Source organism: Pimephales promelas, chromosome 4 (assembly GCF_988280905.1).
Source record: "Pimephales promelas chromosome 4, fPimPro1.hap1.1, whole genome shotgun sequence".
In the NCBI taxonomy this organism is placed as follows: domain Eukaryota; kingdom Metazoa; phylum Chordata; class Actinopteri; order Cypriniformes; family Leuciscidae; genus Pimephales; species Pimephales promelas.
Window position 1 is genome coordinate 24,152,258 of NC_142772.1, and position 15,536 is coordinate 24,167,793.

Below are 15,536 nucleotides of genomic sequence, written 5' to 3' on the forward strand. Positions count from 1 at the left end.
GGAGACCGCACTCTGGGTGGTGTGGACAGTCACACCAAGGGGGCATGGTCGACCTTGCTGCCGGTATGCCAAAGCAATGGCATGTTCACTATACATGTCCTGAAACACTGCGTACTGTCTACATAGATGCAGAGGGCGCGTACTGGACAGAGCATTCGAGACCGCTCGGCATCCTTCATGTCGGTCAGGTTCAGCCAGAGGTGTCTCCAAACTCAGGGAGCGTGCGTTCACCTTCGTCGCCCGGAGGGCAAGGTTGATGGCGGCGAGCAACTTATCGAAGAGCGGTGGGTCTGTCCTGCCCTCATGCATGTCTCTGAGCATCTGGGCCTGGTAGACCTGCAGAATGGCCATAGCATGCAGCGAAGCAGCTGCCTGTCCGGCCGCTATGTAGGACTTCGCCACTAGCATAGACGAATTCCGACAGGCTTTGGATGGGTGCTTAGGCTCGCTGCAAGAAGAAGCACTCTGTGGACACAGTTGCATCTCAACAGAGAGTTCAATCATGGGGACCCCAGTGTACCCATAGGCAGCAGCTCCATCGAGGAGAGGAAAGACGGATGAGATCAACGAGCGGTCACAGGAAGACATGGGGGGTCTTTCAGGTCTTCGAGATCTCATCATGCACATCTGGGAATAAAGGTATTGGGGTTGGTCGCAGACGTGAATTGGCGGCCGTGCCCAAAAACCAATCATCTAGCCCGGGAAAGCATGGCAGTCATCTTGGGGTCGGACTCGACGAACAACTCCACACCCGAAGGAGGCAGCACCAATGAGTCTTCTTCCCATAAATGTGATGCTGCGACAGACATCGCATCATCCTCTGTAGAGCCAAAGAAAACTCTTGGTATATCCGAAGATGGGCCCGTGGGAATCCCTTGGACGCTAACTGGCATCGTCACAGGAGGGGTAGGTGCAGGGCACGGACGTGAAGTCGCCGCCTTCAGGTCACACTGGTCACCAGCCGAAGTATACTAGCTCTAATCCTAGAGGAAGTAGATCGGGGTGTGGATGAGGGGACTCTCACTCTTGCAAGGTCACTGAATCTCGACCATAGTGATGCAATGGTCATGTTCCCTTAGAGATAACATGAGTCATCCACGAGCGCTGCTCTAGCGTGATCACTGCCCAAACACACTAGACAGCGCTCGTGCCCATCAGAGTCAGACACGAGTGTGCCACATTCAGAAGTGCACGGGTGAGGCATCTTTAAAAATACGTGCCGTGTGCAAGCTCTTTTAGAGAGGAAGTCTCTTTGCTGAAGCGCCCGGGGAGAAATACACTCACAGGCAAACCATTGGACAGATAAGCAGGAAGTGCAAACCCGCAGGAATATCGCCGTCAGACCAACACCGGGAATCTCGCTCATCTGAAGAAGTTGTGGAACGAAGAATGAACTTGGCTCCGAAGCGAAGACATGTCTGTATTATGCCGGCATCCTCTTTTTATACCCACGAGGTGAGGCGGAGTTATGCCGTGCGAATTCCGCAGACCCATGGCATTTCTTTGCCATTGGCTCGTTTTATATTGGCATTCATATAGGTGATCTAAGCGAAACCCCATTCGACCTCATCCGCTGAAGTGTTCAATGCATAATGATGTCCACCAAAGGAATAAATTTTACAATATATTTGAGAATGAAGTTTCTTTCATTGCTGTATGATTTGAAAAGTAAATGTTCTATTCATACTTTTTTTCTGCAGGGAAAATGAATTTGACTACCTAGAGTTCCGTCTTTGGATTGGCCTGTGGTCGGCCTTCTACTGTCTGATTCTGGTGGCAACTGATGCCAGCTTCCTTGTGCAGTATTTCACCCGATTTACAGAGGAGGGCTTTTCGTCACTTATCAGCTTCATCTTCATCTATGACGCTTTCAAGAAGATGCTGAAATTTACCCATTATTACCCAATCAACCCAGACTATAAAATCGATTATGTCACGCAGTATGACTGCATGTGTATGGCGCCCACTGATGGTGAGACTTTGTACTTCTATTTATCTGATGTTTTCTTCTTTCAATGTTAAGATGCAAATTGAACCGACTAAACCTTCATTCATTTGCAAGTTTGTAAACTTAGGTAGCTAAATTTTTAATCGCCTTCTTAAGCCTCCCATATATCCACCAGATGCAAGAAACGATAAGTGCTGACCAAACAGAAAAAAAAGATTACTGATGCATATGTAACATTATTTTGCTCAGTGAAGCAAATATTACGTAGCACAAAGTGACCTTTTGGTTGGGATCCAAAAATTGACTCAAATGCAGTGACCATATTTTCATTCCTCTGCTTGGCTACCTACTAGTATGAATTGACATTTTATTGAAGTTTGCTTAATTTATACTGATACACAAATGGAAGCATAATAGTTTGATAGGGATGGATGTTTATGTCCGGCTTATGATCCAGCTGTTTTTGAAAGGTGTCCATCTGGCAAATGTTTTATAAATATGGCCAGCATAAATATTTAATTTTTCCTTTTGTTGTACTATTTCTGCTCTTCAAGTGATAGTTTAGACCCACGGGGTTGGTTTTGTCTTAAAGTCTCCCTGTAGTCAATCATTGTATCCCTTAAATTCATCTTTAATCCCCCAAATTACATATTTAAAAGGTATTTTTCTCCCATTGAAAATAATTTCTTCATGCCTTAAAATAGCCTTAATGTAAATCTACACCCTTACTTCATTTAGATGCAGAATATGCAAATGAGTCCATGCATCCACTCAATCACAGCAGGTAGTCCAATCGGACTACCTGATCCACTTGGTCAACTTTATTGTAATAAACGCTGCACAATGGCAAGTGGACATACTGGTTTAATTCAGCCATATTCAGCAAGATACAAAAAAGTGTGCTCTGAACGACAACAATTCCATTCTAAAATTATTAACAAGAATAATAAAAATCCCAGAATATTTTTCTCTATTATATATCATCTTTTAAATAACAAACCTTATAATTGGCTAGATCAGCCCTCGCTAACTATGTGTGAAGATTTTGCCATGGTTTTTTAATAATACAATCATACAGAACAGATCTACTCGGTTACTATCGTAACCTCAGTTCCCTGAGAGAGGGAACGAGTATTGCGTAGCTATACGCAGTGGGGGTAACTCCTTTTCCTCGATTTACTCAAGCCTGCAACTGCACATCCAATGGCATGGGCAACTCTGACGTGCGACCAATGAGCTTGCCCAACATCAGAGCCCACCGAGGGGGTGTGACCTAGTGTATATAGACCCCCGAATTCACCATTATAGCAGGTTTATACGGGCCAGGAATGAGCCAGTACGTCCCTGTTCTTCGAGAACACCCTGCAGTGGGTGTTGGCTCTCGAGGCAAAAAGGTCGACGTCGGCCTTGCCGAACGTCTCCCATATTAGACTGACCGTCTGAGGGTTTAGGAACCACTCGCTTAGGGGAGTGTTGCCCCATGAGAGCATATCCGCACCCAGACGCCCGGGATGTGCACTTTGTAAAAAGCCGCCGTCGAGTCTGTTAGGCGCAGGCTCCTTAGGCGGCAACCACTTGAGCCCGAGGCAGTCAACGGCATGTGAGAGAAGGCACGTCAGCTTGCGATCCGCTCCCGCGCGGGTCCTGCCAGACTCCTGGATCGACAAGGAGCTGGAGCGTTGAGAACTCGACCACTCCTCGGCCGTTTGATATGCATACCACTGAATAATTACAAACTTTGTTTTTGAAGTTCTGAAGTTGGTGTGATATTGTGTGGCAATGGTGTTGACATTCACTTGTTGTTCACAGATGATAGATCTGTTTATTGTGCTAGTGGCTGTGTGTGTGTGTGTGTGTGTTGGCCTCAGTAGGAATGAGGGAGCGAACTAGAGGCGGATGTGGACATGATGTTGTTTGGGGTTAATCTCCTCCATGCATGTGGTGAATTAAGACTGTACAGAGACCGGCTGGCGGGCGGTTTTCTCTTTCACTCACGCTGCTTTCCTCTAAACCGCTGTTTGCTCCTCTTTGCCCTCCCTTGACTTCTCTTCAATTCGATGGTGCAGAGGGAACAACAGCTGTGTGGAAATTAGTTCCAGTTAGGGGAACCCAGCAAAGAGACTCTTTAAAGATTAATGCTGTTGAGAAGTGGTGAATGTTTACAGTGGGCATTGCGGGGCACGTATGCTGTATTTAACTTAACCGCAACCACGACAGAATGTTTCTTCTTGTGTGAACGTCTGCTGTGAAATCTGTCATGTGTGTTTAAAGTGTTATTTCACCCAAAAATGAAAATTATGTCATTAATGACTCACCCTCGTGTCATCCCAAGCCTGTTAGACCTCTGTTCATCTTCGGAACACAGTTTAAGATATTTTAGATTTAGTCCAAGAGCTTTCTGTACCTCCATTGAAAAAGTATGTACGGTATACGGTCCTTGTCCAGAAAGGAAATAAAGACATCATCAAAGTAGTCCATGTGACATCAGTGGGTTAGTTAGAATGTTTTAATGGATCAAAAAATACATTTTGGTCCAAAAATAACAAAAACTACAACTTTATTCAGCATTGTATTGTCTTCCGGTTCTGTTGTCAATCGACGTTCAGTGACGCTGCCCGAATACAGACGCACCAGATACACGTCAGCAGCGTCATACGTCATCAACGTCTTGTGAACACGGATTGACAACAGAACCGGAAGACAATGCAATGCCGAATAAACTTGTAGTTTTTGTTATTTTTATAATGACATAATATTAATTTTTGGGTCAACTAACCCTTTAAGTGGCCATTAATCTCATTAAAGCATTATCTATCTACTGATTCTCATGAATATGATTCAGAGGTATTAGTCACTTGTCTCAGAGGCTTAATGTGGCTATAGGATAAAAATAAATAAATGAGATCATCTGAGTCTTGAGTCAAGAGTGCTAAATAGTACAAATGAAATATATTATTAATTTACTACGGTCAAATTTTACAGGTAAATTAGGTCCAAAAAATGAGACCACTAACAAAAACTTTTTTCCTTTTCCATTTTGTAAAATGTATTTTGATTTGCATTATTTTCATTTTATTTTACATTTATAATATTCATTTTTTTCTAAATCCTAAAACCAGTCTTGGATAGGATTTTTATTTATTTATAAGTGGATTCAGATGTTTGAGCCCCTCTGTATGTTTTTGGTTCTTTCTGAAGGGCGCGTTTGAAACCTTTGACCGTGTTTTTCAGGGAATTCTTCAGATGTGTTCACTGATGCACTTGATTCAACAATTATCTGGACTGTAAATTACAGCGATACAGTAAGTGTTTCCCTAAAACATCTCTGAAATATGTGTAAAGGCTGGAATTCCTTTTTTTAATAGATTTTAAGACTCTTCTGCATTATACACTTGTCGACTTTGTAAATAGTGACCGTGTAAAACGACTGAGGATCACAAAAACAGGCACCCCATTGCGATTTTCTGTGAAATCTGTCCAAAATCTGCAGACTAGCATTGACTTTTCCAGACTGTAAAACTTGTGTAGTGTACTGTATTCCAGTCTTAAGACTTGTTACATTCATGGAGGTCACCCAAAAGAACTTGCACAACACATTAGAGAAAACTTCCTTGTTCTAGTTTTGTTCAGAAAATGCATAGTCCTTTTTAATCCTTAAATTGTTGGCTGTTTCCTAAAACATTTTCTCCCGACCTGGCTGACATTTTGTCCTCTTCTATCTACCCTAACCAATCTCCCAGCTGCGAATAATAAAGAAAGATCTCTATGACAATGGTTTCATTCAGATGTAGTCCTCAGTTTGAGATCAATGAAACATAATGCCCAATTTCATGCCAACATCTTTGTGACTGAATGAGCCATAGCTCATGTTTCGCACCTTTTGTGTAAACTTGAACAGTAACAGAGTCATTGTCCAACTTCAGAAAGGACGAAGACAACAAAACAGAAACTAGAGAGGTTTCTGTTTGATGTTCTTTAACAGTCTTTGTTCATAACATAATTGTCTCTAAGCTTGGGAATGTAATGATTTTCTGTGAACGAACTCAAATTTTATTTTAAAAATCGACATCTGTAGGTTTTCATATTCTGATCATCTATTTTTATGTTATTTTTTGCAGCGCTTGAATGCCAGCTGGTCCTCCCTGTCAAAGAAGGAATGCCTGAAATACGGAGGAGAGCTAGTGGGCAAAGCCTGTGACTTTGTGCCCGACATCACCCTCATGTCCTTCATCCTTTTCTTTGGCACATACACCTGCTCCATGTGTCTGAAGAAATTTAAGACCAGCCCATTCTTTCCTACTACTGTAAGTAGCCACACTTTCAATCTGTAGCGTGTTTGTGATGGATTTGTCAATATGTGACTCTAATCATATTGCCGATCTGGAGGCAATCGATATTTAGCCAAACCCTGCCTCAAATCCATATACTTTGGGCACTGGGCAGGTAGAAAATTGTTTTGAGAATTCAGTTTCCAATCCTAATCAATACTGGAGTTGTTGAGGCAAGAGACTACTGATGTGATGCACACTACATAGATCCTAAAAAAAGCTTTTTTGTTTGTTTTTGTCATTTTAGGTGAGGAAGCTCATAAGTGACTTTGCCATTATCCTGGCCATTTTGATCTTCTGTGGCGTCGACGCTCTGGTTGGGGTAGAGACGCCAAAGCTCATAGTGCCAAGTGAATTTAAGGTAAACTTTCTGTTCGTATTGTCTGTCTGTTACTGTAAAAAGATGTTCCTTTTGATGTACACTTCTAAAATTGCTACAGGATAGACTGTTCAAATGTTGGCGGGCAGTACATTTAAAAAAAAAAAAATTGTTGTGCTCACCAAGGCTGCATTTATTTAATTAAAATAAAGTATAATATAAATATTGTGAAAAATTACCATTCAAAATAATATTTATATTTGAATATATTTTTTTTAACATAATTTGTTTCTGTTAAGTCAAAGGTTCATTTTTTAGCATCATTACAGGAAACATTTCTTATTGATATTGAAAACAGTTGCACTGCTTAATGATTTTGTCGAAACTGATATATTTTTTTCAGGATTCATTCATTGAGGATCAAAAGAACAGCATTTATTCAAAATAGTAGCAATCTTCTGTAACATTAGAAATGTCTTTTAATGCATCCTTGTTGAATAAAAGTAATAATTCACATGCATCCTTGCAAAAGTCAAACATGCTTCCAAACATGGAAGTCATTATGACATTGACTTATCTTGACATAATGTGCCATTTTGACTTTTTTTTTTTGTGATTATTTGTAAAAACAAACAAAAGAAATCAGTAGCAAACTAGCAATACACTGTCTAATAGAATAGCGTGAATAAATAGCCTAATCAAGTGATGAATTGTTCTGCATTAGATATTATTTATTTATATCAGATATCTTGGGGGACAATGGGGTGTTTCTACCCAGGTTTCCTGAGGGTCTTCAGGAAGAACAAATATCAAAGTGTACATTGGCTGGCACACTACTTGCCAATCCATTCAGGACATTACTGTTTGTATCCTGTAAATTGTTGCCAAGTGCCACTTCTGTGACCCTCAAACTGCATTCCTCTCATATCCTCAGCCAACAAGCCCAAACCGTGGCTGGTTTGTGCCACCGTTCGGAGGGAACCCCTGGTGGGTGTACCTGGCAGCAGCTCTGCCTGCCCTGCTGGTCACCATCCTGCTCTTCATGGATCAGCAGATCACCGCTGTCATTGTAAATCGCAAGGAGCACAAGCTTAAGGTAGGCCTGTCGTGAGTCTGCTGTGTGACTCTCTCCCAAGCCAGATGGTTTATCATGCTCACTTTGAGCCACCCAGGACCACAGGAAACGCTCACAGTGCCGGAGGGTGACTATATCGGGATATTTCTAGAAAGTCTCTTACAGATATAGCCTTTTAATCTTTTGTCTGGAGGATGTGAATCAGCACTTGGAGTCAAAATTAGCATTATTCAAACAGATGGTCTGAGAAACTGATACACACCAAAGGGGGGAAAGCTGCTATAAATAATTCAGGAATTCCTATTTGTTAAATTCGTAATTTGAATTGAAAACTGAAAGAAAAGAAGTTAGATTTTGTAATATAATGATTTTAATAGCTAGATAGGCTTTGTTGTTAATCAAGAAATATACATAAGTTTGAATTATAAGTCAGGGTTATTATACAGCATTTAACTGAAACTAAACTAAAACAATAAAACGTATTTCATTTCAGCTAGTAACCAAGGGGAACATTTTTTATTTTATTTTCATTTACTAAAATGTACTATGTACTGAAATAACTAAAACTGAAATGAATGGATAAAACGAGATAGGCATTAATACAAATGTATAAAATGAAAAACAAAATTACAAGAAAAAAATACCAAAACTCAACAAAAAAAACAGAACATATAAAAATAAAAACTAATTCAAATATCAATACAATCCATAGTAGGATCTCAACCTAAAATAATATTGCTATATATTTTAAAAGCTATTTCATCCCACTATCACACTTTAGGTCCACATTATTGTAACATATTTTGTGTAGTGGAACAAACAGGAATTGTGAATCAGACAAAAGCAAACCATTTATTCTCTTGTGGCCTGTAATGTGAGACAGGCTTAAAAACATCGTGTCCTCTCAACCCCATGGAAGAACTCCTATTGTCATCTCTGAGAATTACACTGCCCTGGAGACATATTGTACTGTACATTTGTGTGATGTAGTGAAGTTTTATGCAATAACAACATAATCAGTGTCTCTGATTATATTTATAAAATCATAAATGGATGCTTCCTATTGCTTATCCTTAAAACCTACCCTAATCACCTCTCTCCAAGCTGATACACGATGGGAATAGGGAGAAGAACAGGACTGGGAAACATGATGGGAATAGGGAGAAGAATAGGACTGGGAAACGGTGGATTTGAACTTGGGATCTACTGTCAAAAGCTGAATCTAACATATTATCCACACCACTGTTCCACTTACTAAATTGTAAATTCGAAATTGTCATCTTTTTGTTGGTTTTAACAAGACAACAGTTCACTATTTTTATGATGCTTTGTTTGTTTTGGACCTTGACAGACATGATTAAGACATTGGAAAAGAGCTCCTTAAATGATGTTCAGTTAAAAAAAAAAAAAAACAGCATGCAAGTTTAGCATTACAAGAGGCTGCTAGAAATAGGCAAACTATTCCTGCAAACTGTCACTGACCACTGTTATCAGTCATCAGATGTTTTTGATACCTCTGACAACATCTGTGACCATCCTTAATCTTTGTCTCGATCAGAAAGGTGCAGGCTATCATCTGGACCTGTTATTGGTGGCTGTGCTGTTAGCGGTGTGCTCTTTCATGGGTCTGCCATGGTATGTAGCCGCAACTGTTATTTCCATCGCCCACATTGACAGCTTGAAGATGGAGACTGAGACGTCCGCCCCTGGCGAACAGCCTAAATTTTTGGGTGTCAGGTATGTTGTAAAGCATATAAATGATGAGATATTTGATTGAGCTATTTGTACAGTGTCATAGATCTGACTATAACAGCTTTTGCGTCACTCTTGACTACAGTTTTGGGCTCAGTGGGACGCCTTTTAAAATGTTGCGCCTGTATGTTGGACTGAACTCTAGGGGGTTTTATTGATGCAGCTGTAAGCTGTACAAACGTGAACGGCCTAGGTCTGCCGAAAACACGCCAGCAGTATTTAGGTCGTATTTTGAACACTTCTCTGGTTTGGTTAACCAATCCAATATGTTTCTCGAAGTATTTCAAATAATAATGATAATCAGTATTTCCATTCATAATTGGGGAGGTGGGGTCTAATGGTTAGGGAAATGTATGTTTATCTTTATGCCCCTGACCAAGGAACTAAACTTCAAGTTGCTTCAGGGGGACTGTCACTGTAATAAGTGTACTGCAAGTCACTGTGGATAAACATATCTGACTGTTGCATTCTTCCTAAAATTAAAATCATGTGACACTGAAGACTGGAGTAATAATGCTGAAAAGTCAGCTTTGCCATTCTAGGAATATATTACATTTTAAAATATATTAATGTACAAAACAGTAATTTTAATTGTTATAATATTTCACAACATGTTTTTTTTTTTTGCATTTTTGATCAAATAAATGCAGCCTTGCTGAGCAAAAATGACCATAAACTGCAAAACTCTTTTTACTGTAATATTTATTTTTTTTATATTATTTTTTTTATTATTATTTTATATTTTACATTTTGTAATTGTCTCCTCAGGGAACAGAGAGTCACTGGTGTCTTTGTCTTCCTTCTCACCGGTCTGTCTGTCTTCATGTCCCCGATCCTCAAGGTAATGATACAGTGCATCCATTAGTGTTTTTTTTTTTTCTTTGAATTTTCTCAAACCCACAATGGCTTTGAATAATTGAATAATTATTTCCTGTAGTTCATACCCATGCCAGTGCTTTATGGAGTCTTCCTCTACATGGGTGTTGCTTCACTCAACGGAGTGCAGGTGAGTTCATTAAAAACTGAATTGGGAAAGCCTATGACATTCAGTTTCTGGAATGTAGAATTATAATTCAGGTTTGAATCTAACAAATCCCATACACATTATCTAAACCCATACACATTATCACGTGGAGTATGAAATCATTTAAATAATCGGTTACACTTTATTTCGATAGTCACTTTAGACGTTCTACTAATTATAAGTAACTTTTCATCTACATGTCAACTAACTCTTGTTAGAGTATTAGTATATTGTCAGTAGACTGTTAGGTTATGGTTAGGTGTTAGGCGAATAAGTTTACTTGTAGTCTCCAAGTTACTCATAGTCAGTTGAATGTCTGTTGGGGGGACCAACAAAATAAAGTGTTAGCAGATATTAAGCTGACAGTCTACTAATACTCTAATGACAGTTAGTTGACATGTAGTTGATAGTTAGTAGAATGTCTAAATGACTATCGAAATAAAGTGTTACCAAATAATGCCTATTTGAAATCGATTGATAGTAACTTAGTTGGGGAAACTGTCTTAAAGAGTATTGCTCTTTTTTTTTCTCAGTTTATGGACCGACTCAAGCTGCTCCTCATGCCTGCCAAACACCAACCAGACCTGATCTATCTGCGGCATGTCCCACTGAGGAAGGTCCATCTCTTCACCTTTGTCCAGATGCTCTGCCTGGCACTCCTCTGGGTCCTCAAGTCCACTGTGGCAGCCATCATCTTTCCCGTCATGGTTAGTCACCTCTTTCACCTATTTGTGATTTAACAAATATTAATGCTAGAAGCAGATGTGGCTGAAAAACTGAGAGCTTCAGGGCTTTGAAGAGTGGCTAAAAACTACTCGTCGGTTATTTCAGCCCACTAGAAACAGTCAAGTGCAATACTTGTTTGAAACACTTCTCTTTCATCATCTGTACTGTTTGCGCTGACTGAAAAGGCACCATTTGCTGTTTTCTCATTGGTCAGATCTTGGCTCTGGTTGCTGTGAGGAAGGCCATGGACTATGTCTTCTCCCAGCATGACCTCAGCTTCCTGGATGATGTCATACCTGAGAAAGACAAGAAAAAGAAGGAGGATGAGAAGAAAAAGAAAAAGAAGAAACAAGGGAGCATAGACAGCGACATGGAAGATGTGAGTTTCCTAAAAAATGCCACAAGCTTTTGTTTTTATATTACTATTATGAATACTTTAGACTTCGAGAAATGGGTTTAGCTTTAATCGATTGCTTTATTACCTGTGTATGATACACCGAACAGTTGAGGAATTGATGATAGATGTTTGACTATTTATGTATTAAAGCGATGGTTCACCCAAAAATGAAAAATGTGTCAGTAATTTTTCACCCTCATGTTGTTCCAACCCTGTGAGACATTTGTTCATCTTCTGAACACAGTTTAAGATATTTTTGATTAAATCTGAGAGCTGTCTCACTCCTCCATAGGTTTCTAAGGGATTGAAATTTGCCAGCCCAGAAAAGTTAGTAAAAACATTGTTAAAAATAGTCAGAGTGACTACAGTGGCTCAACCATAAGTTTATCAAGCGACGACAAATACTTTTTGTGCACCCCCCACCCAAAAAAAAAAAAAAAAAAAAAACGACTTTATTAAACTTTTAATTTTCTCAACTACTAATTCTCTTTAGTAGTTAGTAGGCCTCTGAGTGATAACGTCATAATGTAGGCTTTCTATTGGCCGACGCTGGTCATGTGTGTGATGCGTGGGACTGTGGAGGAGTGAGAAAAGCTCTCAGATTTAATCAAAAATATCTTAATTTGTGTTCCGAAGATGAACGGAAATTTTACGGGGTTGGTACAACATGAGGGTGAGTAATTACGGACACATTTTTGGGTAAACTAACCCTTTAATTTATTTAAAAATTGTTTATTTAATTAAAATAGCTCCAATGAAAAAGGAAAACTATTGGAAATTAATAAGTACTAAGCACCTCAGTGACACCAAGAAAGTTTCTATGATTGTCAGAAAGCTATGCATTTTCTATGAAGGGGTTTTTGTTTGTTTGTTTGTTTGTTTAGTTCAGTTTAATACTATGAATAATTGGCCGGTCATGAAAGAGGAGGTGTGAACCACTCTGCTACATGAAGGTTCAGCTCCTAAAACTCTTTGACCATTTCTCCCTGTACAGTCTGACTATCCTTACAATGAGAATGTCCCCAGCATTAAAATCCCAATGGACATGATGGAGCAGGAGCCTTTTTTAGGGGATAAGGCCTCTGACAGTGAGTAGACCGGACCTGGGGCCTCAAGTCAACTTCTACCTCTTTAATTATTCAGCTCGAACGTTTTGCTTTCTTCCTTTAGCATGCCGTTCACGCTACCACTTGCTCCTCTGTCACATAATACTTGTGGACTATATGTCAGTCCTCTATGGCAAATGACATCTTCATTTTGCTTTACTTTTGCATTTCTGTTTGCATTTACTGTGATTTTGTGTACTACTAACATGGATTCTGGGATCATTTTAACACTTATATCCTCTTGAATATTTTTTTGCCCATCTGTCTTGTTAACCGAGATTGACAAAGATGCAGAAAATATCGCTCCTTTTAGATTTACATCAGTGAAACTGATGATCAAGATTAAAATGAGTCAGTTAGCGTGTCCTCTGTGATTTATTTTTTTACTAAAACTTTGTAGTTGTATTAGAATGAATAATTATCTAATGGCAGTGCTAATAAAAAAATAATCCCATTAAAAAATCCCAGCACTCACTCAATATAGAATCCTTAGACACCTTTAGAATGAAGTGAATCTGCTTCTTCTTCTTTTTTTCTATGCTGTATGCTGGTGGCGTTCATCCTGCATGGTGTGAATGCATGAAGTTGGTGTACAGTGCTGGTGTTCTGCAGAACGTGAAGTCATGCATGTGCTAATAATGAACCATGTGTCCCTCTTGCAGGAGAAAAGTCCCCTTCATTCCTCGACCGATATTCATCGTGCTGAAAAGCGGTACTACTTTCAGACCAGCCCGATGTCAAGGTATGCATCTGTATGCATTAGTAGTATGTATTTATAGTATGGATGTATAACAACAACAGATGATATTGAGAAGTGTAAAATGTGCTCTTAAGAACATCTAATTAAAATGATTAGATCCATGCTCAGATTTTGCATAAAAAAACAGGGTTTTTATTACTATAATTCAATAAGGATGCTGACAATGACAATGAAAAATCATAATTTTTCAAGGTTTCTTGATTACATAATATCACCTCTATTACGTTGTTCTTAGGTTGCACTTAGGTATTTGAACCACTAGTTAAATTGTTTCAAAGCAATTATTGGTTGTTACCGGGAAATTATCTGAATACCTATTAGGAAGTTGACTGTACTCATCTGTATTTTTCAGTTCAGAGAGACTGCCATTAAATGTGCCTCAGATTAAAATAGACATGGACCCAGATGACAGCAATGCCTTCTACTGGAGAAGTCGAGGGTCCGAGACGTCCATATAACTCCAATTTGCTGAAAGCCATTTACCATGAGATATTTTGTAAAAACTCTTCCCCATCACAGATCCTTTCTGTAAAGACTTAAGAACAGCTCGAGGAACACTTGTCTTTCATTCACTTAATTATTATGGTTTGCGAATTGTAATCCCTAAACTACTATGCAATTCAGTTCATTGTTTCACTTACTGTATGTGCTGAGCTGTAGAGAAATGCTGTAGCTGTTTCCCACAATTCCAGAGCTACTTCCTCCATTATTCATCCAATACAATATGAATCTTTCCATCAAATTCACTTACCATGGCACTATTTTCCCTTTATTTTTGCTGCTCTACCTCTGTTTTGCATGGTAGGCATTATGTAAAAAAACAAAAAACAAAAAAAAAAACCTTTTCATTTTTTTTTTATTTGCAAAGCATGAGATTTTAATGTTGGTCTTTTTTAGTGTATATCTTGAGCAAAGTATTCAGCAAATGATTTCTGTTATGATAAGAGCAAACAACTGTGACATAATATATTGTAATATATAACTGTTGATTTAACTTTTAAATGATTATTAATGTTATTGATTGGCATTGAACCAGCTGTTTTTCATAGTTTCATTTAATATAATGTGGTATTCAATTTTATTTGTTTCCTTCCATTCCTAACAAACAATGTGTATGCCTAATTATCCAAACATTTTCTAACAAGCTTGATTAATTAAGAAAGCCTAATTCATTTTGATTTTCAAGTCTTGTTAGACATTTGCTTCCTCACCTGGTTTTGGAAACCATAAAAAAGTCTACATGTGTAAACCTACATGTACTCTGGCATCCTGCAAATTATTTACCCAAGTGGCTTAAACCTGAATTACAGTAATACATGAAATTCCTTTAGGTTTAAGATTTTTTATTATTATTATTTGTGCACCATTTACATGATGTCTAGGATTGAATGTCTTATTGTGTAATTTGTTAGTGGTATATGCATTTGAAGGAAGATTTTCAGAGGACAGGGAAATATGTCATACAGTGTCTGAAACATGTTTTCCTTGAGCCTTGATTCTTCAAGAACCCCAAATACTATATTGATTCCTGCTAATTTGACATTATTCTCCCATCTTTCCATCACTTTTCCTCTTTCTTTCAAAAAACGTACTATACTGTCATTTCAAAATCAACCTTGAACCTTGTAAGTATAAGATTTTTAACTTATATTTTTTGGGGGGTACATAAAAACACAAAATTATTGTGAAAGCATGTCTGGGGAAATTCTTGAACGTTTTAAGCAATGCTAAATATTAATTGTAGAGTGTGTAACTGAAACTTTTTTTAATCAAGTTTTGTGACTTTTTAGAACAAAACAGCTGCAATTATTTTAGAATTTATATTTTTCAAAGGAAATGACTATTAAAAATGAACAGAATTTATTAAATGGCCTCCTCGTTTTTTTTTTATTATATATATATATATATTTTTTTTATTATTATTTTTGCTTTTTCCCATCAGTATCATCCGTCAGTACTCAAAAAACAAACAAAAGTATTTCCATTTTGGAAAACATTTAAGTTTGATATATCATTTGCCCCTATTTCTACACTAGACTATCAAACCCATTTTAATCCCATTAATAACCCATTAATAAACTTATGCTGCTCCATCAATATC

The 15,536-nt window shown here is 38.4% G+C and overlaps 1 protein-coding gene across 9 annotated transcripts in view; it reads left to right on the forward strand.

Moving 5' to 3' along the window:
* The window catches only part of slc4a4a (solute carrier family 4 member 4a), a 75,896-nt gene extending 60,593 nt beyond the window's left edge, over positions 1-15,303 (forward strand). For 7 of the 9 annotated variants that reach the window (XM_089130138.1, XM_039649898.2, XM_039649902.2 and 4 more), the window contains 13 exons: positions 1,701-1,972; positions 5,180-5,250; positions 6,067-6,252; positions 6,524-6,637; positions 7,530-7,691; positions 9,229-9,407; positions 10,191-10,263; positions 10,360-10,428; positions 10,980-11,153; positions 11,387-11,551; positions 12,564-12,657; positions 13,338-13,417; positions 13,788-15,303. In XM_089130138.1, coding sequence (XP_088986264.1) covers positions 1,701-1,972; positions 5,180-5,250; positions 6,067-6,252; positions 6,524-6,637; positions 7,530-7,691; positions 9,229-9,407; positions 10,191-10,263; positions 10,360-10,428; positions 10,980-11,153; positions 11,387-11,551; positions 12,564-12,657; positions 13,338-13,381 — 1,603 coding nt within the window. In that variant the 3' untranslated portion in view covers positions 13,382-13,417; positions 13,788-15,303. The remainder of the gene's footprint in view (positions 1-1,700; positions 1,973-5,179; positions 5,251-6,066; positions 6,253-6,523; positions 6,638-7,529; positions 7,692-9,228; positions 9,408-10,190; positions 10,264-10,359; positions 10,429-10,979; positions 11,154-11,386; positions 11,552-12,563; positions 12,658-13,337; positions 13,418-13,787) is intronic. The other 2 variants (XM_089130142.1, XM_089130143.1) reach the window with 1 other exon arrangement.
* The last annotated feature ends 233 nt before the right edge of the window (positions 15,304-15,536 follow it).